The 24,816-nt window shown below is 46.0% G+C and overlaps 1 protein-coding gene across 3 annotated transcripts in view; it reads right to left on the bottom strand.

Annotated features, from left to right (window-relative positions):
* The window catches only part of LOC144682252 (transcription initiation factor TFIID subunit 4), a 325,379-nt gene that overhangs the window by 207,148 nt on the left and 93,415 nt on the right, over window positions 1-24,816 (bottom strand). For all 3 annotated transcript variants that reach the window (XM_078544695.1, XM_078544694.1, XM_078544697.1), the window contains one exon: window positions 5,947-6,116. In XM_078544695.1, the coding sequence (XP_078400821.1) occupies window positions 5,947-6,116 (170 nt within the window). The remainder of the gene's footprint in view (window positions 1-5,946; window positions 6,117-24,816) is intronic.

Here is a 24,816-nt window from a genome sequence, read left to right as displayed (position 1 = left end):
AATTTCACCGTCCGCCTTGGTGAGATTCAAACCCAGTTCCCCAGAGCATTACCCTGGGTCTCTGGAATACTAGTCCAGTGACAATACCACTATACCACCACCTCCCTTTAATAATGGAAAACAGGGAAATGGCAGAAGCGCTGAACAAGTATTTTGTGTTTGTCTTCACTGAGAAGGCTTAGAAAACTTCCCAAAGATACGTGAAAATCAAGAAGTGAAAGGGAGGGAGGAACTTAAAAGAGTCCCCATCATTAGGGATAAAGTACAGGGAAAACTATTAGACCTAAAGGCTGACAAGTCCCTAAAACCTGATGGCTTGCATCCTGGAAGATGCAGAGACAGCAAAAGCTTTGGTTATAATCTTCCAAAATTTCTTAGGTTCTAGAAAGGTCCCAGCTGATTGGAAAATAGCAAATGTAACACCTTTATTCAAGAAAGAGGAATGAGTGCAGCTCCAGAACTCAAGAAGCTGGACACCAACCAGATCAAAATAGCCCACTTGACTGGCACCCCATCCACAAACATTCACTCCCTTTACCACCGACGCACAGTGGCAGCAGTCTGTACCATCTACAGGATGCACTGCAGGAACTCACCAAGTCTCCTTTGACAGCATCTTTCAAACCTGTGACCTCCACCATCTAGAAAGACAAAGGCAGCAGACGCATGGGAACACCATCACCTAGAAGTTTCCCTCCAAGCCACTCACCATCCTGACTTGGAACTACATCGCCGTTCCTTCACTGTCGCTTGGGTCAAAATCCTCAAATTCCCTCCCTAACAGCACTGTGGGTGTACCTACACCACATGGACTGCAGTGGTTCAAGAAGGCAGCTCACCACCACCATCGCAAGGTCAATTAGGGATGGGCAATAAATGCTGGCCTAGCCAGTGATGCCCACATCCCGTGAATGATTAAAACAAAGCAGAAAACTATAGGTCAGTTAGCTTGACATCTGTCATGGGGAAATTGCTAGAATCCATTGTTAAAGAGGTTATAGCAGGATACTTAAAAAATCATGATAGGATCAGACAGAGTCAACATGCTTTTGTAAAAGTGAAATTGTGTTTTCCTGATTTATTAGATTTCTTTAAGGGAGTAACAAGTAACATGGATAAAGGGGACCTGCAGATGTGTTATACTTGAGCTTCTAAATGGCATTTGATAAGGTGCCACATCAAAGGTTTCTACACAAAGTAACAGGATTTGTTAGCTAACAGAGAGTAGGGATAAGTGGGTAATTTTCGGGCTGACAAGCACCAATCAGTGGTGTGCCACAGGGGTCAGTGTTGTCTATACAATCTATACCAATGACTTAGGTGAGGGGACTGAATGTATGGTTGCCAATTACGCCAAGATAGGGAGGAAAGTATGTTGTCAAGAACAGGTAAAGTGTGTGCAAAGGGATATAGATGGGTTTAGTGAGTGGGCAAAAATTTGACAGATGGAGTATAATGTGGGAAAACGTGAACTTGTCCACTTTGGCAGGAAGAATAGAAAATCAGTATACTGTTCAAATAGAGAGAGATTGCAGAACTCAGTGCTACAGAGGGATCTGGGCGTCCTGGTGCATGAATCACAATAAGTTAGAACGCAGGTACAGCGAGTGATTAGTGTGGCAAATGGAATGCTGGTGTTTATTGCAAGGAGAATGGAATATAAAAGTAGGGGAGTTTTACCGCAGTCCTACAGGGCCTTGGTGAGACCATATTTGGAATACAGTGTACAGTTTTGATCTCCTTATTTGAAAAAGGATATAAATGCATTAGGAGCAGTTCAGAGAAGTTTCATTCAACTTCATTCCTGGGACGAAGGGCTTATCTTATGAAAAAAGGTTGAACAGTTTGGGTCCATACCCATTAGAGTTTAGAAGAATGAGAGATGATCTTATTGAAACATATAAGATCCTGAGGGGACCTAACAGGGTAAGTACCAGGAGGATGTTTCCTCTTGTTGGGAGACTGGCATCTACCCGGCAATGTGGAAAATTGCCCAGGTATGTCCCACACACAAAAAGCAGGAAAAATCCAACCCGGCCAATTACTGCCCCATCAGTCTACTCTCATCAGTAAAGTAATGGATGGGGTCATCAACAGAGCTATCAAGCAGCACGTGCTTAGCAATAACCTGCTCACTGACGCCCAGTTTGGGTTGCGCCAAGGCCACTCAGCTCCTGACCTCATTACAGCCTTGGTTCAAACATGGACAAAAGAGCTGAACTCTCGAGGTGAGGTGAGAGTGACTGCCCTTGACATCAAGGCAGCATTTGACTGAGTGTGGCATCAAGGAGCCCTAGCAAAACTGGAGTCAATGGGAATCAGGGGGGAAAACTCTCCGCTGTTTGGGGTCATACCTAGCACAATGGAAGATTATTGTGGTTGTTGGAGGTCAGTCATCTCAGTTCCAGGACATCACTGCAGGAGTTCCCCAGGGTAGTGTCCTAGGCCCAACCACCTTCAGCTGCTTCATCAATGACCTTCCTTCCATCATAAGGTCAGAAGTGGGGATGTTCACTGGTGATTGCACAATGTTCAGCACCATTGGCAACTCTTCAGATACTGAAGCAGTCCATGTTCAGGTGCAGCAAGACCTGGACAATTTCCAGGCTTGGGCTGACAAGTGGCAAGTAACATTCGTGCCACACAAGTGGCGGGCAATGACCATCTCCGACAAGAGATAATCTAATCATTGCACCTTGATGTTCAATGGCATTACCATCACTGAATCCCTCACTATCAACATCATGGGGGTTACCATTGACCAGAAACTGAACTGGACGAGCCATATAAATACTGTGGCTACAAGAGCAGGTCAGGGGCTGAGAATTCTGCAACGAGTAACTCACCTCCTGACTCTCCAAAGCCTGTCCATTCTCTACAAGGCACAAGTCAGGAGTGTGATGGAATACTCCCCACTTGCCTGGATGAGTGCAGCTTCCACAACACTCACCATCCTGACTTGGAAATATACCACCGTTCCTTCACTGTCGCTTGGTCAAAATCCTGGGGCTCTCTTCCGAACAGCACTGCAGGTGTACCTACACCACATGGACTGCAGCAGTTCAAGGTGGCAGCTCACCACCACCTTCTCAAGGGCAACTAGGGATGGGCAATAAATGTTGGCCCAGTCAGCGAAGCCCACATCCCGTGGATGAATAAAAAAAGACTAAAGCTAGGAGACACAGCTTAACAATAAGAGGGTCTCCCATTTAAGACAGAGATGAGCAGATTTTTTTTTCTCTTGGAGGGTCATTAGTCTGTGGAATTCTCTTCCCCAGGAAGCAGTGGAGACTGGGTCATTGAATTTATTTGAGGCTGAGTTGGATAGATTTTTGAGAGACAAGGGAGTCAAGGTTTATGAAGCGCACACTGGAAAGTAGAGTTGAGACCACAATCAGATTAGCCATTGCCTTATTGAATGGCAGAGCAGGCTCAAGGAGCCAAATGGCCTACTCCTGTCCCTACGTTCCAGTGAAGGGTTCAAGAGCAGTGATGGTGAGCTAGTGCTGGGTGTCCTCAGCATTCATGTGAAATCTGGTAGAGTTATGCTGCAATAACAATAGAAAGTTCCCTGGGAGAAAAAGAGGCAGGGTCTCCATTATTCTGTCCAACAGCAGAGGTCATAATGACAAAACAAACAGTCTCGTGCTTGGTTGTCAGTGAACACTGTTTCAACCCACCAAAGGGTTAAAACAACTTAATTAGATCAAAATAAAATTAAAATGCATTTGTACCGCAGGTATAGAGTGAGGTAAATTAAAGGAACATTACATTTGAAGGCAAAATAACATTTTAACTGGCAAATTATAGCTGTATTTGTAGCGAGTCATCTGAAGATTAAAATACATACCCCGAGGAAAACTCGATTTATGTGAAGAGTACACTCATTCTTACTCAACTTTTATATTAAACCTTTTTTGTAGGTGAATTTTTTGCTCAGGCCCCATCAAACACTCCCAGGGCAGGTGCACCATGGGGTTAGATACAGCGTAAAGCTGCCTATACACTTTGTCATCACTCAGTTCAGGTGCAGTGTGGGTTAAATAGACTAGGTGCCACCTCTTCTTTCAGGCAGTGACTTCCAGTCCTAGCTCTCACTGATAACTTAGAGGTGGAGATAATCCAGTAGCTAGGGGTAGGGGATCTGAAATGAGCAGCAGGAATCAATACTGAATCTGGCAAGGAGAATGTTACTGAATTGTTTCAGCACTGGAGAAGCAAAGCCACCCAGACATAACACGTTGGTCGAAATCATAGAATGATTACAACACAGAATGGAGCCATTCAGCCCAACATGCCCAAGAGTAACTCAGTTCTCGTCACTCCTTGTCTTTTCTCCGTGGCCCTGCAATTTTCTCTTCAGATAATTATCCAATTCCATTTTGAATGCCACAACTGAATCTGCCTCCACCAGGCAGTGCATGTCATATCTTAACTACACGCTGCATTAAAAAAAAAACTTGTCCTCTTGTCACTTTTAGTTATTTTGTCATTCATTTTACATTGGTGTCCTTTGGCTCTGGAGTCTTTCTGTTCATCGACTCTGTCCAGACCCCTCATGATTTTGAACACCTTTATCAAATTTCCACTCAACCTTCACTTCTCTAAGGAGAGCAACCAGAGTTTTTCCACTTAAGTTCTTCACCCTGGAACGATTCTTGTAAATCCTTTCTGCGCCCTCTCTGATGCCTTAACATCTTTTCTGAAGTGTGGTGCCCAGAATTATACACATTACGCCAATAGAAGCCAAATCAGGTTCACCATAATTTTCTTTTTTTGTACTCCATGCTCCTATTTATAAAGCCCAGGATCCCTCTACCTTTTTATCCATTTTCTCAACCTGGCCTGTCACCTTCAGCAATTTGTGCACATATATCCCCAGGTCCCTCTGCTCCTGGACTCCCTTTAGAATTGCACCCTTTATTTTATATTGTCTCACCTCATCCTTCCAACCAAAATGCATCAATTCTCACTTCTCTGCATAAAATGTCATCTGCCATTTGTCCACCCATTCCACCAGCCTATGTCCACTTGAATTCCATCACTATCCTCCTTACAGTTCACAAGACTTCCACGTTTGGTGTCATCTGCAAATTTTGAAATTGAGCCCTGCATGCCCGAGTGTAGGTCATTAAGATGGATCAAGAAAAGCAATCCTTGTGGTGATACCTAGGAAAGCCCACCTTCCTCTAGTCTGAAAAACAACTGTTCACCACTGCTCTGATTCCTTAACTCAGCCAACTTTGTATCCACATTTCTTCTGTCTCTTGTATTCCATGGGGCTTCACCTTTGCTAACAAGTCTGTTCTGCGGCACTTTATCAAATATCTTTTGGAAGTGCATGTACACAACAGCAACCACATTAGCATCGTCAACCCTGTTCGTTACTTAATTTTAAAACTCAGGCAAGTTAGTTAAACACAATTTGCCTAATCCACATTTGTCCAAGTGACTGTTAATTTTGGCCCAGATTTTCACTTCGAAAAGCTTTCCCACCACCAAAGTTAAACTGATTGGCCTGTACTTGCTGGGCTTATCCTTACGCCCTTTTTTGAACAAGAGTGTAACATTTGCAATTTTCCAGCCTCTGATATCAACCCCTCTATCTAATTGGAAGAATATGATCCGCGCCTCCACAACTTCCACACTTAGTTCCCTCAGTAACCTTGGATGCATCTCATCCAGACCTGGTGACTTATCAAGTACAGCAAGCTATTCACCGACTTCCTCTTTATCAACCAAAATCAACAGGGAGACAATTCATCTTGTGGACGCCAGTCAATGCAAAGGCAAGATTTTTTCTCAACAGTTCTATGATCTTGATCCTTATCTGAGACAAGGACAATGGATTTTTGTGTGCGTTTTGGGGTGTAATTGTTTGGGCAGTTGCACATAAAAATTGATCTAAATTAGCTTAAAACCAATTGAGGCAGTGACCTCACTTACCTATTTCTAGGATGCGTTTGTGCAGAGGGCCACTGGTCAGAAAGGCTTCATCTTTACATGAGCGAACCTGCGTTCCAACCAACTCAGAGTTGGTTGCCAGTATGTTGGCGCTTTCCTCACTCAGATTAACTCCTGCCATTGAGGTTACATCGTTAATGTCATCATCGTCTCTGCAATGAGAGAGGAAAGCATGAAATTGCTGTACAAACTCTGACTTTGTATCTCAGTTTTTTTTAAAAACAAGAATGGCATGCACAGTGAGGGCAGGAAAGCATATGAAATAGAAACAGGATTAGGTCATATGGCCCATGTACTTGCAATTTGCTGGATGTACCACAGCACATTGCTTGGTCTCATTGCTGGTTTGTCCTATCAAAAGGGAGTGTGGAATGGGCCTATATTCTTTGGAGTTTAGAAAGCTGAGAGGTGTTCAGGCCCACTCCGCCAATCAATAGCATCATGGCTGATCTTCAATCTCAACTAAGCTTTGCCCATCCCTCGAGTCCTTTAGCGGTCAAAAATTCTCCAATCTTAGTCTTGAATGTAGTCTAACTAAGCATCCAAAGCCCTCTGGAGTAGAGAATTTTAAAGATTAACAATGATCAGAGAGAAGAAAATCATCATCCCAGTCCAAAATGGCCAACCTCTTATCAAGAGCCTGTGGCAAATGTGCCCTCTAAGCTGTGCGGCTGCACAGCAATCGAGAATGTGCTGTGCATATGCAACACTCTCTTAAGATGCGTCCATGCACATCAAGGGGCCACGCAATGCATAAAACAGGCCGCGCACAACAAACATAAATTAAAAGGAACGTTGACTGTGACCCCCAAATAGGCTCTCCAGCAAGAATAAACAACCTCTCAACATCTACCCTGTCGAATGCTTGAACAATATTACACATTTCACTGAGATCACCTCAGAATTTTCTAAACTCCAAAGAATATAGGCCCATTCTACACACTTTGTCCTCACAGGACAAGCCAGCAATGAGACAAAGCAATATGCTGAGGTACAACATCGCAAATTGCAAGTACACAGAACATGGAACACACAAACAGGTCATTCAGTCCAATCTGTTGATGGTGGCCCTGCTATAACATCTTTAATAATAGCTTCAAAATCCTGGAACTCCCTTCATAACAGCAATGTCCCCTTTCCCCCCTTTCCCTCTCCCCCTAAGGTCTTGAAAGAAGTGACTAGTAAGATGGTTGATGCACTGGTTTTAATTTTCCAAAATTCCCTAGATTGGTGGAAGGTTCTATTAGATTGGAAAATAGAAAATGTAACTACTTTATTTAAAAGGGGGGGGAAACAGAAAGCAGGACACTACAGGCCGGTTAGCCTAACATCTGTCATAGGGAAAATGTTAGAAGCTATTATTAAAGATATTAGGGCAGGAAACTTTGAAAAATTCAAGGCAATCAGGAAGGGTCAACATGGTTTTGTGAAAGGGAAATCATGTTTAACCAATTTATTGGAGTTCTTTGAAGGAGTCACATGTCCTGCAGATGAAGGGGAACCATTGGATGTACTGTACTTAGATTTCCAGAAGGCATTTGATAAGGTGCCACATCAAAGCTTATTGCAGAAAATAAAAGCTCATGGTGTAGGATGTAACATACTGCCATAGATAGGAGATTGGCTAGCTAACAAGCAGAGAGTTGCTCTTTTTCTGGTTGGCAGGATGTGATGAGTGGTGTGCCACAGGGATCAGTGCTGCGGCCTCAACTTTTTACAATTTATATAAATGATGTGGATTAAGGGGCCAAAGGAATGTTTGCTAAATTTGCTGACAACACAAAGATAGGTAGGAAAGTAAATTATGAAGAGGACGTAAGGAGGCTACAAAGGGACATAGATAGGTTAAGTGAGTGGGCAAAGATCCAGCAAATGGAGTATAACGTGGGCAAATATGAAAGCGTTCATTCTGACAGGGAGAATAAAAGAGAAGCTCATTATCTAAATGGTGAGAGATTTCAGAGCTCTGAGATTCAGAGGGATCTGGGTGTCCTAGTGCATGAATTACAAAAGGTTAGTATGTAGGTACAGCAAGTAATTAGAAAGCTCATAGAATGTTATCAGTTATTGTGAGGGGAATTAATTACAAAAGTAGGGAGGTTATGCTTCAGTTGTACAGGGCACTGGTGAGACCACATCTGGAGTATTGTGCACAGTGGTCTCCTTACTTAAAGAAAGATGTAAATGCATTAGAAGCAGTTCAGAGAAGGTTTATGAGACTAATACCAGGAATGGGCAGGTTGTTTTATGGGGAAAGGCTGGACAGGTTAGGCTTGTGTCCACTGGAATTTAGAAGAGTAAGAGGCGATTTAATTGAAAGCTTTACGATCTTGAGGGGTCTTGACAGGGGGGATGTGGAGAGGATGTTTCCTCTTGTGGGAGAACCCAGAACTTATGGGTCACTGTTTAAAAATAAGCAGTCGCTCATTTAAGATAGAGATGAGGAGAAATATTTTCTCTGAGTGTCTTTGGAACTCTCTTCCTCAAAAGGCGGTGGAAGCAGAGTCTCAGAATATTTTTAAGGCAGAGCTAGACAGATTCTTGATTAACGAGGAGATGAATGGTTATCAGGGGTAGGCAGGAATGTGGGGCTGAGGTTACATTCATATCAGCTATGATCTCATTGAATGGCGGAACAAGTTCAAGGGGCCGAGTGGCCTACTCCTACTCCTAATGCGCATGTTCCTATGTATTTTGACCCAGCGACAGTGATGGAATGGCAATGTATTTCCAAGTCAAATTGGTGTGTGGCTTGAAGGGGAACTTACAGGCGGTGGTGCTCCTATGTGTCTGCTGACCTTATTCTTCATAGTGGTAGAGGTCACAGGTTTGGAAGGTGCTGTTGAAGGAGCCTTGGTGAATTCCTGCAGTGCATCGTGTAGATGGTACACACTGCTGCTACTGTGCGTTTGTGGTGGAGGGAGTGAATGTTTGTGGATGTGGTGCCAATCAAGCAGGCTGCTTTGTCCTGGACGGTGTTGAGTTTCTTGAGTGTTGAAGCTGCACTCATCCAGGCAAGCGCAGAGTATTGCATCACACTCCTGGCTTATTCCTTGGACATGCTTTGGGGAGTCAGGAGGTGAGTTACTCGCCACAGGATTCCCTGCCTCTGACCTGCTCTTGTAGGCACATCCAGTTCAGTTTCTGGTCAATGGTAACCCCCCCCACCGCCCCCCAAAGAAGTCAATAGTGGGGGATTCAGCGATGATAATGCCATTGAATGTCAAAGGCCAATGGCTAGATTCTCTATTGTTGGAGATGGTCATTGCCTGCCAATTGTGTGCACAAATGTTACTTGCTACTTGTGTCCAAGCCTGTGGATATTGCCCCCCACCCCCCCACCACCCCCAATTACCACTGACTTCATCGAGGGCTCCTTGATGCCACACACTCACTCAAATACTGCCTTGATATCAAGGGCAATAGCTCTCACCTCACCTCGGGAGTTCAGTACTTCTGTCCATGTTTGAACCAAGGCTGTAATGAGGTCAGGAGCTGAGTGGCCCTGGCGGAACCCAAACTGGGCATCAGTGAGGTTATTACTAAGCAAGTGCTGCTTGATAGCACTGTTGATGACCCCTTCCATTACTTTACTGATGATCGAGATTAGGCTGATGGGGCGGTAATTGGCCGGGTTGGATTTGTCCTGCTTTCTGTGGACAGGACATACCTGGGCAATTTTTCACATAGCCGGACAGATGTCAGCGTTAGAGCTGCACTGGGACAACTTGGCGAGGGACCTGGCAAGGTTTTCAAGTCTTGAGTACTACTGCCAGAATAATTTTAGGGCCCATAGCCTTTGCACCATCACCTAGAACGACATGGGCAGCAGGTTCATGGGAACATGCAAATTCCCTCCAAGCCATACACCATCTTAACTTGGAAAGATATCGCTGTTCCTTCTGTGTCACTGGGTCAAAATCCTGGAACTCCCTCCCTAACTGCACTGTGAGTGTACCTACACCACATGGGCTGCAGCGGTTCAAGAAGGTAGTTCACCACCACCTTCTCAAGGGCAATTAGGGATGGGCAATAAACGCTGGCCTAGCCAGCGATGTCTTCATATCAGGAGAGATTTTAAAAAACAGTCAATGAATGGATCCGACTTGATCCACGAAAGACTTGGCAGATTGGGCTGAATGGTCATTTCATATTTTCTCTCTGTTTTTTATTTGAGCGCTTGCTGTTCAAGGACCCAGAATTAACTACTCTCAAACAGTTTAATTTCTGGTAGGTATTGGCCACAGACTAAAGCTCTTTTTACACTGTCCCCATCAAACACTGCCAGAGCAGGTCCAGCACGGGTTTAGATACATTGTCAGTCTCAGAGCAGTGTCGCTTACTGCAATAGTGTGCCGTTTTTCTTTTTTAAAAATTTGTTCATGGGACGTGGGCAGCGCTGGCTAGCCCAGCATTTATTGCCCATCCCTAATTGCCCCTGCTCAGAGGGCATTTAAGAGTCAAGCACATGGCTGTGGGTCTGGAGTCCCATGTAGACCAGACCAGGTAAGGACAGATTTCCTTCCCTAAAGGACATTAGTTAGCCAGGTGGGTTTTTACGTCAATCGACAATGGTTTCATGGTCATCATCAGACTTTTAATTCCCAGATATTTATTGAATTCAAATTCCACAGCGTCTATTCTGTTGAATATCCCTAAGACTGCCATATGAAGGGCCCTTTTGGTGCATTGGATTTGCATTAAGATTATTCCAAATCTCTCTCACCCAGGAGTCAGACAGCCAAGAGAAAGGCAACATATCCATCCTATCAGTCCAAATTGGGTTCAAACTCCAGTGCCAGTGGAGACCCAGCCAGCCTCTGTACAAAGCCAACTTGATACACAGAGCCTACTGTTCACATAGGAAAGCTTCCAGCAACAGTGCAGCTGCTGGCCTACACCCAGCCTCTTTCATTTCCAGGATAATGAATTAAGGGTTTCATTTCAGAAATCTCACATTCCAAAAGGGGGGCCATGTCATGTACTAAAAGTACAGTTCCCATAGTGTTGATTCCAACAAGAAAGGTTTGTGTGAAGATGGAGTCTATTAAATCTCTCAGAAATGTCTGAAAAATCTTCATATATAATGTATTTTTTTTCTGAACAACCATTTTGCTCAAAGCTGGGGCAGGAGTGAAAGGATAAGACGTTAGTTCATTACCAATAGCTCTTTATTTTTAGCATCTACTGCACTTCTCTTGGAGGTTACCAAGGGTTAACAACACTGATTTGAAAGGCTCTACCTCCCATGAATCCCAGTGCCTTTACAACTGTTCGCTTGAACCACAGCACAGGGAATTGTCTGAGGTTAACCCAAATCAGACTTTGATATTTATCTGACACTAAGTGGACTGGAAGGTGCCAGAAAGACGGCAGATGAAAAGCATGCAAATCACAAGACTTTATTTCCGGTATGTTTTACACAAATACTCTGATTCTTCCATTCATGCACTCCTGCTTCCACAGTCTCAGCTCATTCACCTCGGTATTCAAGAGATTTTCTAGCTGGGTGCAATTCTCATTTTTATTGAGTCAGAATGTTGACAGTTCAAGCACCACTCTCGGATTTGAGCACATAATCTAAGCAGACACTGTTGTAGACTCGACAAAGTGCTGCAGTATCAGAGGTGCCATCTTTAGGATAAAAGTTAAAGCAAAGTCCCCTCTACATGCTCCAAGAGGTTCATGCAGTTGTTAGGGATCCCTGTCAAGACAAAAAATTACACTTACAGGGCACCTTTAACATAGTAAAAGATCCCAAGGCACTTCACAGTGGAGGCCCAAAAAGATTTAGGGGTCCATGTACTCAGAAGACTAAAACGTAGTAGCGGGGCGACAGGACTGTCATCCCCACCACCTGGGCTGCAGAGGTCAGCTGCAGCCATTTGTCCATCCTCCAGGGCCGGAAATTGATCACGGGTCATATACTTCTTCTGTCTAATTAACTGATGTATCAAATCTAACCTGTTGCTTCTTAATCAACTTATTAAACCATCTTATAATTACTTATAACTAGTCTTATGCCTATTTAGGCGTCTGTGGCCCCCGAAGTCTTACAATTGGTGTCAGAAGTGGGATCCACAGTAGTCGAGTGTGGCTTGGAATTTAAGCAGCAGCAGTCTGAGTTTGTAGGTAGTTAAGTGAAACCAAATATTACAATGGCATATGCTAAAGAGCGACTGATAGACAGTCTGACTGCAAAAACGGGGACATCAGGAACAAGAGAAACACAAGGGCTGCTAGAGGAATGTGACGGCGATTACGAGTCTGTTTCTGATAAGCTTTCTAAACAAGTTCAGAAGGGTAAGGTTAGGTTAAAAACAGTCCAAAATAGGCTGGCTTAGGTGTCCATGTGTGTGCATTACGGCTGAATACCAAGTATAAGGAGTCAAGGGAACAGGCTAACAAGCTGCAGAAGGAAACTGACAGCTTACACACTCAGTTATGGCGAGAATAGGAGGCAAGTGATGAAGCATGTTACAAAAAGCAGACAGAGCAAATACTGGAACAAAGCACTGAGTTATGAGCAGAGAATGCCCAGTTGAAGGGAGAGCTAGAGGATGCAGGGGGTGCTTTGAAAGAACTTGATAAGGGAAGGACCTTCACCTCCCCTGATGCAGACCATGCCCCTTGTCTAGCTAAAGTCAAACAGCTTCAGACGCAGATCAATCAACAAGTTGTGGCTGCTGTCTCTAAGGAATAAGATTGTAGAAAGCACGCCCTCCTCCGCATTTTCTCCCCTGTACAGTGAGACAAAGCCGGTGTGTGTAGTCACCCAGGCCAGGGGAGAGCGAGACAGAGGGAGAAGGCGAAGGACGCTCTGGCATGTCTAAGGAGGGCATCACAACCACGCACTGTCCCCTTGGGAGGTTCGGGCCCTGAGGGAAGAACTGGGGATTACAATGGATATGAGTTCTGATCTCCTTCTCCTAATGCCAGTGGGAAATTTTCAAAGCCTCACACCCAGAGTTAGAGAATCAGGATTTTAAATGGATCCTCCTGGCTGCATGCTCCCTAGATTTAAAAAAGGGAAAAGAGCCGGGTTATTACGGTAAGGGGTTTGCTCAAGGAGCAAGAGGATGACCGACGAAGGGCCAAGGAGAGAACATTGATCTTCATGAGGTCTGAGTCAATATTGAACAGACTGCCACCAAAATACACCGAGTGTATTTGCAGAGAGTTCACGACTGTTACCGGAAGACGCGGAAGAGGGAAGTGATTCGAAGGAGATGGGAACAAACCGCATCCCCCCCTCCCCACCCCCTTCCAGCCATTGGTCCGTGGTGCTTTGGGGGTTTATAACAGTAAGATAGTGAGCTGGGATGTGATAATCCTCTCTGCTAACACAGTCTGCGGACAAGTCCGTAATAGTATTCCTTGAACACCCGCAAAAGTGAAGATAGCAGTTGTCAAGGGCCCCTTGCCCAACCAAAAATCTGGGTGCATAAGAACTCCATGCAAAGAAGGGGCATTCAAATTCATTGTTGCCATTCCAATCCCGTGGGGCATTACGCCCACATTTTGCCGTAGTAAGCGTATGTGGGCAGGAGCAGGCAAGAATAAAGAGCTCTGCTTCCCTCTGTTTCCTCCTCCTGTACGAACAAGTCCCGACCCAGTTGAACAGCATCCAGAGAGAATGGAGTTCGCGTTAGAGGCCATGAGAATTAGAACTGGGTCTCGGTAGGTAGCCGCAGCCAAGTCTCAGCAGTCATAGCTGCTAGGCTGGGTCTGCGGCAGGCAGTGAGGGAACCAACAAAAGGGAAAATCATACTTGACCTCATCCTCACCAACCTGTCTGCCACAGATGCATCTGTCCATGACAGTATCGGTAGGAGTGACCACCGCACCGTCCTTGTGGAGGCTAAGTCCTGTCTTCACATTGAGGGTACCCTTCATTGTGTTGTGTGGCACTACCACCGTGCTAAATGGGATAGATTTTGAATAGATCTAGCAACTCAAGACTGGGCATCCATGAGGTGCTGTGGGCCATCAGCAGCAGCAGAATTGTACTCGAACACAATCTATAACCTCATGGCCAGGCATATCCCCCAATCTACCATTACCATCAAGCCAGTGGATCAACCCTGGTTCAATGAAGTGTGCAGGAGGGCATTTCAGGAGCAGCACCAGGCATGCTTAAAAATGAGGTGTCAACCCGGTGAAGCTAATACACAGGACTACTTGTGTGCCAAACTGCATTAGCAGCAAGTGATAGACAGGGCTAAGCGATCCCACAACCAATGGATCAGATCTAAGCTCTGCAGTCCTGCCACATCCAGTTGTAAATGGTGGTGGAAAATTAAACAACTCACTGGAAGAGGAGGCTCCACAAATATCCCCATCCTCAATGATGGAGGAGCCCAGCACATCAGTGCAAAAGATAAGGCTGAAGGATTTGCTATAATCTTCAGCCAGAAGTGCCGAGTGGATGATTCATCTCGACCTCCTCCAGAGGTCCCCAGCATCACAGATGCTAGTCTTTAGCCAATTTGATTCACTCCACTTGATATCAAGAAACAGCTGAGGACACTGGATACTGCAAAGGCTATGGGCCCTGAAAATATTCCGGCAATAGTACTAAAGACTTGTGCTCCAGAACTTGCTGTGCCACTAGCCAAGCTGTTCCAGTGCAGCTACAACACTGGCATCTACCCGGCAATGTGGAAAATTGCCCCGGTGTATCCTGTACACAAAAAGCAGGCCGAATCCAACCTGGCCAATTACTGCCCCATCAGTCTACTCTCCATCATCAGTAAAGTAATGAAAGGGGTCATCAACAGAGCTATCAAGCAACACTTGTTTAACAATAACCTGCTCACCGACGCCCAGTTTGGGTTGCACCAAGGCCACTCAGCTCTTGACCTCATTACAGCCTTGGTTCAAACATGGACAAAAGAGCTGAACTCCCGAGGCAAGGTGAGAGTGACTGCCCTTGACTTCAAGGCCGGATTTGACCGAGTGTGGCATCAAGGAGCCCTAGCAAAACTGGAGTCAATGGGAATCAAGGGGAAAACTCTCCGCTGGTTGGAGTTATGCCTAGCACAAAGGAAGATGGTTGTGGTTGTTGGAGGTCAGTTACCTCAGCTCCAGGACATCACTGCAGGAGTTCCTCAGGGTAGTGTACTCAGCCCAACCATCTTCAGCGGCTTCATCACTGACCTTCCTTCATCATAAGGTCAGAAGCGGGGATGTTCGCTGATGTTTGACAATGTTCAGCACCATTCGCGACTCCTCAGATACTGAAGCAGTCCATTTCCAAATGCAGCAAGACCTCGATGATATCCAGGCTTGGACTGACAAGTACCAAGTAACATTCGCGCCACACAAGTGTCAGGCAATGACCATCTCCAACAAGAGAGAATCTAACCATCAGCCCTTGATTTTCAATGGCATTACCAACATCCTGGGGTCAACACTGACCAGAAACTGAACTAGCCATATAAATACTGTGGCTACAAGAGCAGGTCAGAGGCTAGGAATCCTGCGACGAGTAACTCACCTCCTGACTCCTCAAAGCCTGTCCACTATCCACAAGACAAGTCAGGAGTGTGGTGGAATACTCTCCACTTGCCTGGATGAGTGCAGCTCCCACAACATTGAAGAAACTTGACACCGTCCAGGACAAAGCATCCCACTTGATTGGCACCTCATCCACATACATTCACTCCCTCCACCACCGATGCACAGTAGCAGCAGTGTGTACTATCTACAAAATACACTGCAGGAATTCACCAAAGCTCCTTAGACAGCACCTTCCAAACCCATGACCACTACCATCTAGAAGGACAAGGGCAGCAGATAGATGGGAACACCACCACCTGGAAGTTGCCCTCCAAGTCACTCACCATCCTGACTTGGAAATATATCGCCGTTTCTTCACTGTCACTGGGTCAAAATCCTGGAACTCCCTCCCTAACAGCACTGTGGGTGTACTTACAGCACATAGACTGCAGCGGTTCAAGAAGGCAGCTCACCACCACCTTCTCAAGGGGAACTAGGGATGGGCAATAAATGCTGGCCCAGCCGGCGACGCCCACATTCCTTGAATGAATTTTTAAAAAGGGCCCAGCGCAAACTTTAACCAGGTTCGCCAATTCGGTTCAAACGTCAGGATAGGGCTCCCTCCCCATAAAACTAAACATAGACAGGATCCAAGTCACAGTTTTATCTCTGATTTCCATGGCCATGCATAAAGGCCAGGGCCTATTGGGTAGCAACGTGCTCGAGAATTACAGAGCGGAATTCATTACGCCAATAACTGTATCTGCTGGAACTTTAAGAACGGACCCCCAACTTCAGTGGCTAGTGTGCATTCGGTATTCGCGATTAAGAAAGCTGAGGAGTATAAGCCAGTCGCCTCAGTGGACCCTGAGGTTCAGGCAATTCTCGAATCGATACTAGGTGTGTTCGCAACTAGCTTGTGGAAGCATGACCAGACCCAAGGAAATTAATGGACCAGTACATAATCCCGTGAAATAGTACTCCTACCCAGCCTACAGTGTACCATATATCCAGGCTACCATTGAGTCGTTATTAAAGTAGGGTGTTGCCCACAAAGGCACATTCACCACAAACTCCCCATTTTTGAGGGTCAAAAAACCGGATGGCAGTTGGCGTCTGACTATCGACTATTGGAAACTGAACTCAATCACCCCAGTTTGCGCTCTGGTTGTACAGAAAGCCCCCATCCTACGCTCCAAGATTCCCAGTGGTAACAGTTTTTGCTACTCTGAACTGCTCAAATGGTTTTTGGAGTCTCCCAGTAAAACAAACGAACCAGTTGAAGTTTGCCTTTACCTTCGAAGGCCAGGGCTATACCTGGACATGCACGCCACAAAGGTTTCACAATGCCCCTACCATCTTCATTAAGCATATGGCTCGAGCATAGAAATGCTTCTCACAACCCTCCTGCCTACTCCAGTACATTGATGACCTCCTCCTCGCCACTAATTAATTATATGCATCACATCTGAACTGCTGCTCCTTAATCAACTTGATAAATCATCTTGAAATTACTAATGACCGTCGACTGCCCATTTAGTTATCTGTGGTCCCCGGACCCCGAAATCTTACAGGGTGCGGCAATTAGGCCAAAAGGGTGTTGGGGGCGGGGAAGAGGTATTGCTTTTATTCTTTCACAGGATGTGGGCATTGCTGGCTAGGTCAACAGTTATTGCCCATCCCTATTTGCCCTCAATAAGGTGGTGGTGAGCCGACTTCTTCAACTGCTGCAGTTCATGGTACACCTGCAGTGACAGTAGGAAGGGAGTTCCAGGATTTTGGCCCAGCGACAGTGAAGGAACGGTGACCATCCAAATCAGGATGGTGTGTGGCTTGGAGAATTTGCAGGTCATAGTGTTCCCATGCAGCTGCTGCCCTTGTTCCTTCTAGGTGGTAGCGGTCATCGATTTGGAAGGTGTTGTTGAAGGACTCTTGGTGAATTGCTGCAGTGCATCCTTAGATGGCACACACTGCTGCCACTGTGCTTCAGTGGTGGAGAGAGTGAATGTTTAAGGTGGTGAATTGGGTGCCAATCAAGTGGGCTGGATGGTATCAAGCTTGAGTATTGTTGGAGCTGCACTCATCCAGGCAAGTGGAGAGTATTCCATCACGTTCCTGACTTGTGCCTTGTATACAGTGGACAGGCTTTGGGGAGTCAGGAGGTGGGCTACTCAGCGGAAGATTCCCAGCCTCTGACCTGCTCTTGCAACCACAGTATTTATATGGCTGGTTCAGTTCAGTTTCTGATCAATGGTAACCCCCAGGATGCTGATGGTGGGGATGCAGTGATGGTAATGCCATTGAATGTCAAGGTGTGATGGTCAGATTCTCTCTTGTTGGAGATGGTCATTGCCTGACACTCGTGTGGTGTGAATGTTACTTGCCATTTGTCAGCCCAGGCCTGGATATTGTCCAGGTCTTGCTGCATTTGGGTATGGACTACTTCAGTATCTGAGGAGTTGCCAATGGTGCGAACATTGTGCAATCATCAGCGAACATCCCCACTTCTGACCTTATGATGGAAGGAAGGTCATTAATGAAGCAGCTGAAGATGGTTGGACCTGGGACACTACCCTGAGGAACTCCTGCAGTTATGTCCTGGAACTGAGGTGACTGACCTCCAACGACCACAACCATCTTCCTTTGTGCTAGGTATGAATCCAACCAGCGGAGAGTTATCCCAGATTCCCATTGGCTCGGGCTCCTTGACTCGGTCAAATGCTGCCTTGATGTCAAGGGCAGTCACTCTCACCTCACCTCTTGAGTTCAGCTCTTTTGTCCATGTTTGAACCAAGCTGTAATGAGGTCAGAAGCAGAGTGACCCTGGCAGAATGTAAACTGAGCACCCGCAAGCAGGTTATTGTTAAGCAAGTGTTACTTGATCGGGTCCGTTGATGACCCCTTCCATCACTTTACTGATGATAGAGAACGGACGATGGGGCGGTGATTGGCCGGATTGGATTTGTCCTGCTTTGTGTGTACAGGGCATGCCTGGGCAAGTTTTCACATTGCCGGGTAGATGCCAGTGCTGTAGCTGTACTGGAACAGCTTGGGTAGGGGCACAGCAAGTTCTGGAGCACAAGTCTTCAGTACTATTGCCGGAATATTGTCAGGGCCCATAGCCTTTACACGATCCAGTGACCTCAGCCGTTTCTTGATATCATGCGGAGTGAATCGGATTGGCTGAAGACTGGCATCTGTGATGCTGGGAATGTCCGGAGGAGGCCAAGATGGATCATCTACTCGGCACTCCTGGCTGAAGATTGTTGCGAATGCTTCAGCCTTATCTGTTGCACTGATGTGCTGGGCTCCCCCCATCATTGAGGATGGGGATATTTGTGGAGCCTCCTCCTCTAGTGAATTGTTTAATTGTCCACCCCCATTCACGACTGGATGTGGCAGGACTGCAAAGCTTAGATCTAATCTGTTAGTTGTGAAATCGCTTGGCTCTGTCTATCACTTGCTGCTTATGTTGTTTGGCACGCAAGTCGTCCTGTATTGTAGCTTCACAGGTTAACACCTCATTTTTAGATATGCCTGGTACTGCTCCTGGCATGCCCTCCAGCATTAATTGAACCAGGGTTGATCCGCTGGCTTGATGCTAATGGTAGAGTGGGGGAGATGCCAGGCCATGAGGTTCCAGTTTGTGGTTGAGTTCAATTCTGTTGCTGCTGGTGCCACAGCGTCTCATGGATGCCCAGTCCTGATTTGCTGCCTCTGTTTGAAATCTATCCCATTTCACACAGTGTTAGTGCCACACAACACAATGAAAAGTATCCTCAATGTGAAGACAGGACTTTGCCTCCAAAAAGACTGTGCGGTGGTCATTCCTACCGATACTGTCATGGACAGGTGCATCTGCAGCAGGCAGGTTGATGAAGGTAAGGTCAAGTATGTTTTCCCTCTTGTTGGTTCTATCACCACCTGTCGCAGACCCAGTCTAGCAGCTATGTCCTTTAGGACTCAGCCAGCTCGGTCAGTAGTGGTGCTACTGAGCCACTCTTGGTGATGGACATTGAAGTCCCCCACCCAGAGTACATTCTGTGCCCTTGCCACTCTCAGTGCTTCCTCCAATTGATGTTCAACATAGAGGAGCACTGATTTATCAGCTGAGGGGGGTGCTGTAAGTGGTAATCAGCAGGAGGTTTCCTTTCCCATGTTTGACCTGATGCCATGAGACTGCATGGGGGCCAGAGACAATGCTCAGGGCTCCCAGGGCAACTCCCTCCCAACTGTATACCACTGTGCCGCCACCTCTGCCGGGTCTGTTCTGTCCTGCTGGTGGGACAGCACATACCCAGGGATGGTGATGGTGGTGTATGGGGCATTATCTGTAAGGTATGATTCTGTGAGTATGACTATGTCAGGTTGAGCAGGGAGGAGATTGCACAAATGTTGAAATTCGATCAGCAAGTGGCCAAAGCAGTTATTTTGGGCTGTCACTTCCAACTAGCATCGGAAAGTGCTGGCCCACAGGAATTAGAAGAAATAATGCACACTTAACGGTCTTGAAAATTATGCTGACCAGGGTGGGGGGGTCGTGGGGAGGTCCAAGGTCCGAGGTCCGGGGGTGGGGGTGAAGGGGGGTCCAAGGTCCGGGGATGGAGATGGGGTTCAAGGTCCAGGGGTGTCGGAAGTCAGGGAGTGGAGGGGAAATTGGAAGTCAGGGGGTGGAGGGGAAATCAGAGGTCAGGGGGTGGAGGGGAAATCAGAGGTCAGGGGGTGGAGGGGAAATTGGAAGTCAGGGGATGGAGGGGAAATCAGAGGTCGGAGGGTGGGGAGGGGAAATTGGAAGTCAGGGGGTGGAGGGGAAATTGGAAGTCAGGGGGTGGAAGGGAAATTGGAAGTCAGGGGGTGGAAGGGAAATTGGAAGTCAGGGGGTGGAAGGGAAATTGGAAGTCAGGGGGTGGAAGGGAAATTGGAAGTCAGGGAGTGGAGGGGAAATTGGAAGTCAGGGGGTGGAGGGGAAATTGGAAGTCAGGGGGTGGAAGGGAAATTGGAAGTCAGGGGGTGGTGGGGAAATCAGAGGTCGGGGGGTGGGGAGGGGAAATTGGAAGTCAGGGGGTGGAGGGGAAATTGGAAGTCAGGGGGTGGAAGGGAAATTGGAAGTCAGGGGGTGGAAGGGAAATTGGAAGTCAGGGGGTGGAAGGGAAATTGGAAGTCAGGGGGTGGAAGGGAAATTGGAAGTCAGGGGGTGGAAGGGAAATTGGAAGTCAGGGGGTGGAAGGGAAATTGGAAGTCAGGGGGTGGAAGGGAAATTGGAAGTGAGGGGGTGGAAGGGAAATTGGAAGTCAGGGGGTGGAAGGGAAATTGGAAGTCAGGGGGTGGAGGGGAAATTGGAAGTCAGGGGGTGGAAGGGAAATTGGAAGTCAGGGGGTGGAAGGGAAATTGGAAGTCAGGGGGTGGAAGGGAAATTGGAAGTCAGGGGGTGGAGGGGAAATTGGAAGTCAGGGGGTGGAAGGGAAATTGGAAGTCAGGGGGTGGAAGGGAAATTGGAAGTCAGGGGGTGGAGGGGAAATTGGAAGTCAGGGGGTGGAGGGGAAATTGGAAGTCAGGGGGTGGAAGGGAAATTGGAAGTCAGGGGGTGGTGGGGAAATCAGAGGTCGGGGGATCAGAGGTCGGGGGGTGGGGAGGGGAAATTGGAAGTCAGGGGGAGTGGGGAAATCAGAGGTCAGAGGGTGGAGGGGAAATTGGAAGTCAGCGGGTGGAGGGGAAATTGGAAGTCAGGGGGTGATGGGGAAATCAGAGGTCAGGGGGCGGAGGGGAAATTAGAAGTCAGGGGGTGATGGGGAAATCAGAGGTCAGAGGGTGGAGGGGAAATCAGAGGTCAGGGGGTGGAGGGGAGGTTTGGAAATTAGTGGGGAGTGGAGGTTCAAGTCCGGGGTGGTGGGGATGGGGAGAAACGGGTGGTCAGGTGCCCGGGGGGACCAAGGCCGGGAACAGAGGACAGTCGGAGGTGGAGACGGAGGCTGTCCACAGTAACTGGGAAAATCTGCTCACGGATAAAATGTCAGAGATCAGTGGGCAGCATTCAAATAATAATTTGTGACAGAGAACCAGTTTACACCCCTAAAAGGCAAGGTTCTACTTGCCTAAAAAAGGACAGGCATAAACAACTACACAGATAAGAAACAACATAAAACTAAAAGAAAAAGCGTACAAATGCAAAAAAATGCACAGATCAAGGCAAAGGGGAGAAATTCAAAGAGCAGCAAAGGGTAACAAAGCAGATAGTAAAAGTTACATAAAAGGGGGTATGAAGAGAGATTTGGAAGGAATATCAAAATCAACAAAAAACTTTTACAATTACATTAGGAAAAGAAAGTGGTCAGGGTAAATCTGGGCCCCATGAAAACTGATAACTCTGATGTCATTTTTAATAAGGTGAGCATGCTAAATAATGACTTCGCATCAGTATTTAGAGTACACAGAGAAGTCAGAATGCCAGACATCCCAAGGAAACTATTACTGATTCGGGGCTGAGACGCGACAAAATTAATAAAAGCAAGCTCATAGCAATGGAGAAAGTCATGGCACTTTTTTGTTTATTTGTTCATGGGGTGCGGGCTTCACTGGCTGGGCCACCATTTATTGCCCATCCCTAATTGCCTTTGAGAAGGTGGTGGTGAGCTGCCTTCTTGAACCGCTGCAGTCCATGTGGTGTAGGTAAACACATAGTGCTGTTAGGGAGGGAGTTCCAGGATTTTGACCCAGCAACAGTGAAGGAATGGTGATATATTTCCAGGATGGTGTGAGAGATTTGGAGGTGGTATTCCCATACATCTCTGCCCTCATCCCTCTAGGTGGTAGAGGTCACAGGATTGGAAGGTGCTGTCGAAGGAACTGAAGAACAACAAATTTCCAGGATCATAATAAAAGCAAAATACTGCAGATGCTGGAGATCTGAAATAGAAACAGGATCTGCTGGAAAAACTCAGTAGGGCTGGCAGCATCCGTGGAGAGAGAAACAGAATGAATATTTTTTGGAGTTCTTCAGAGCTGAAGAATCATTTTGGATTTGAAAGGTTAACTCTGTTTCTCTCTTTGCAGATGCTGCCAGACCCGCTGGGTTTTTCCAGCACTTTCTGTTTTTATTTCAATTTCTCAAGACCAGATGGCTTCCATCCCAGAGTTTTAAAGGAAAGGTAGTGCACATACCCTGACTATAACATTCCAAAGTTCTCATGATGTAGGAACCATTCCTTTAGATTGGAAAATTGCAGATCACTCCACGATTTAAAAAAGGTGATACAGGAAATACAAGGAATTACAGACAAGTGAATGTAACATCTGTGGCCTCCAATTTTTTCCGCACCCTTCTTTGTAAAGGATAGGTCATGCCTGACAAATCTGATTAAATATTTTGAGGAGGTGTCAAAGCAATGGACGGGGCAACATCTATGGATGTTATTGTATGAATTCTCAGACAGCATTTGATAAAGTCTCTCATGAGAGACTGAGAGCTCAAGTTGAAGGTCGTGGAATTAAAAGCAAATAATTTACTTGGTTAGGTAATTGGCTGAGAGGCAGAAGACAGAGTAGGGATAACAGGAAAATACTCTAATTGGCAGTATGTGACGAGTGGTATCCTGCAAGGGTCTGTTCCCCTGACTCCACAGATACTGAAGCAGTCCATGTCCAAATGCAGCAAGACCTGGACAATATTCAGAGTTGGGCTGATAAGTGGCAAGTAACATTCTCACCACACAAGTGCCAGGCATTGACCATCTTCAACAAGACAGAATCTAACCATCTTCCCCATGACATACAATGGCATTACCATCATTGCATCTCCCACTATCAACATCCTGGGGGTTACCATTGACCAGAAGCTAAACTGGACTAACCATATAAATCCTGTGGCTACAAGAGGAGGTCAGGGGCTGAGAATGCTGTGGTAATTCACCTCCTGACTCCCCAAAGTCTGTCTGCCATCTACAAGACACAAGTCCAGGAGCGGGCTACACATGCGCAATTCAGCATTTTAAGTTCTTCAGGCAAAGATGGGCCCAGCCTGTTTGCGCAAAAAAGCAACGGTGTGAAAAAAATGGGTCATGTTACCCAGGAGCAGGGCACCATATTTAGAAGAGTCCCTGGCAGGGACAGGGAGAGGTCCCAAAGGGAGAGGGAGCAGACCGAGTTAAGAAAAGACCGGAGCAGAGAAAGATACGCTATATTCGGGAAGGTACAATTAGATTGGAAAATAGCTAGTGTAACTCCTTTATTCAAAAAGGGAGAGAGACAGAAAGCAGCAAACTATAGGCCAGTTAGCTTATCATCTGTCATAGGGAAAATGTTCGAAGCTATTATTAAAGAAGTTATAACAGGGCACTTAGAAAAATTGAAGGTAATCAGGCAAAGTCAACATGGTTTTGTGACAGAGAAATCAAATTTAAACAACTTATTGGAATTTGTCTACTTTGAACAAAATGTTATTGGTCCCTAACCAGATCTGACCAAAACCTTGGGGGTTGGGTCCAGGATCACAACAGAAGGGCATACTGGCCTTGGAGGGAGTGCATCGCAGGTTTACCAGAATGATACTTGGACTCTTCGGTTTAAATTACAAGGAAAAATTAGAATAATGAGGATTGTATTCCCTGGAATTTAGAAGTTCAAGAGGTGACTTGATCAAAGTTTTCACTAATATGAGGGGAATAGATAGGTTAGAGAGAGAGAAACTATTTCTGCTGGTTGGGGAGTCGAAGCATTGTTTAAAAATTAGAACCAGACTTTTCAGGCATGGTAGTCGGAAACACTTTTACACACAAAAATGGTAGAAGTTTGGAATTCTCCTCTGCAAGCAGCAACTGATGCCAGATCAGTTATTAATTTTAAATCTGAGATCAACAATTTTTTGTTATCGGAAGGCATTGAGGAAAATGGGCCAAAATATTTGGAGTAAATCACAGATTGGCCACAGTCTCATTGAATGCAGGAAGAGGTTCGAATGGCTCAATTCATGTTCCTGTTCCCTTACATGATCTACATTAAAATTCATCGATCAAACCTCACCTCTTCACTTGACTGCGAACGTACCCAGCAGTAAAAAATTTTATCCTTTCAAAACTGGGACATATCTACAGAGTATTTTCAGCCACATATCACTATTCTGAAGGGAATGAAAGAAGTACTGTATCGCACCCTATTTTATCCTCAAGGTGTCCCAAAGCGTGATATATTATATGAAGTACTTATTACACTGACCGGAGTATTGGATGGGTCGAAACAATGAGTTATTACGTAATGACATCAAGAACTAGCATTTATATAGCACCTTTAAAAATATAAAACATCCCAACCCACTTCAAAGGAATGTTATCTTACCAAAATTGACTTGGTAAATTGACA

This window comes from Cetorhinus maximus, chromosome 6 (assembly GCF_964194155.1).
Source record: "Cetorhinus maximus chromosome 6, sCetMax3.hap1.1, whole genome shotgun sequence".
NCBI classification, from domain to species: Eukaryota; Metazoa; Chordata; class Chondrichthyes; order Lamniformes; family Cetorhinidae; genus Cetorhinus; species Cetorhinus maximus.
The sequence above is the reverse complement of the archived record's forward strand: the minus strand, read 5'-3'. Positions and strand labels throughout refer to the sequence as shown.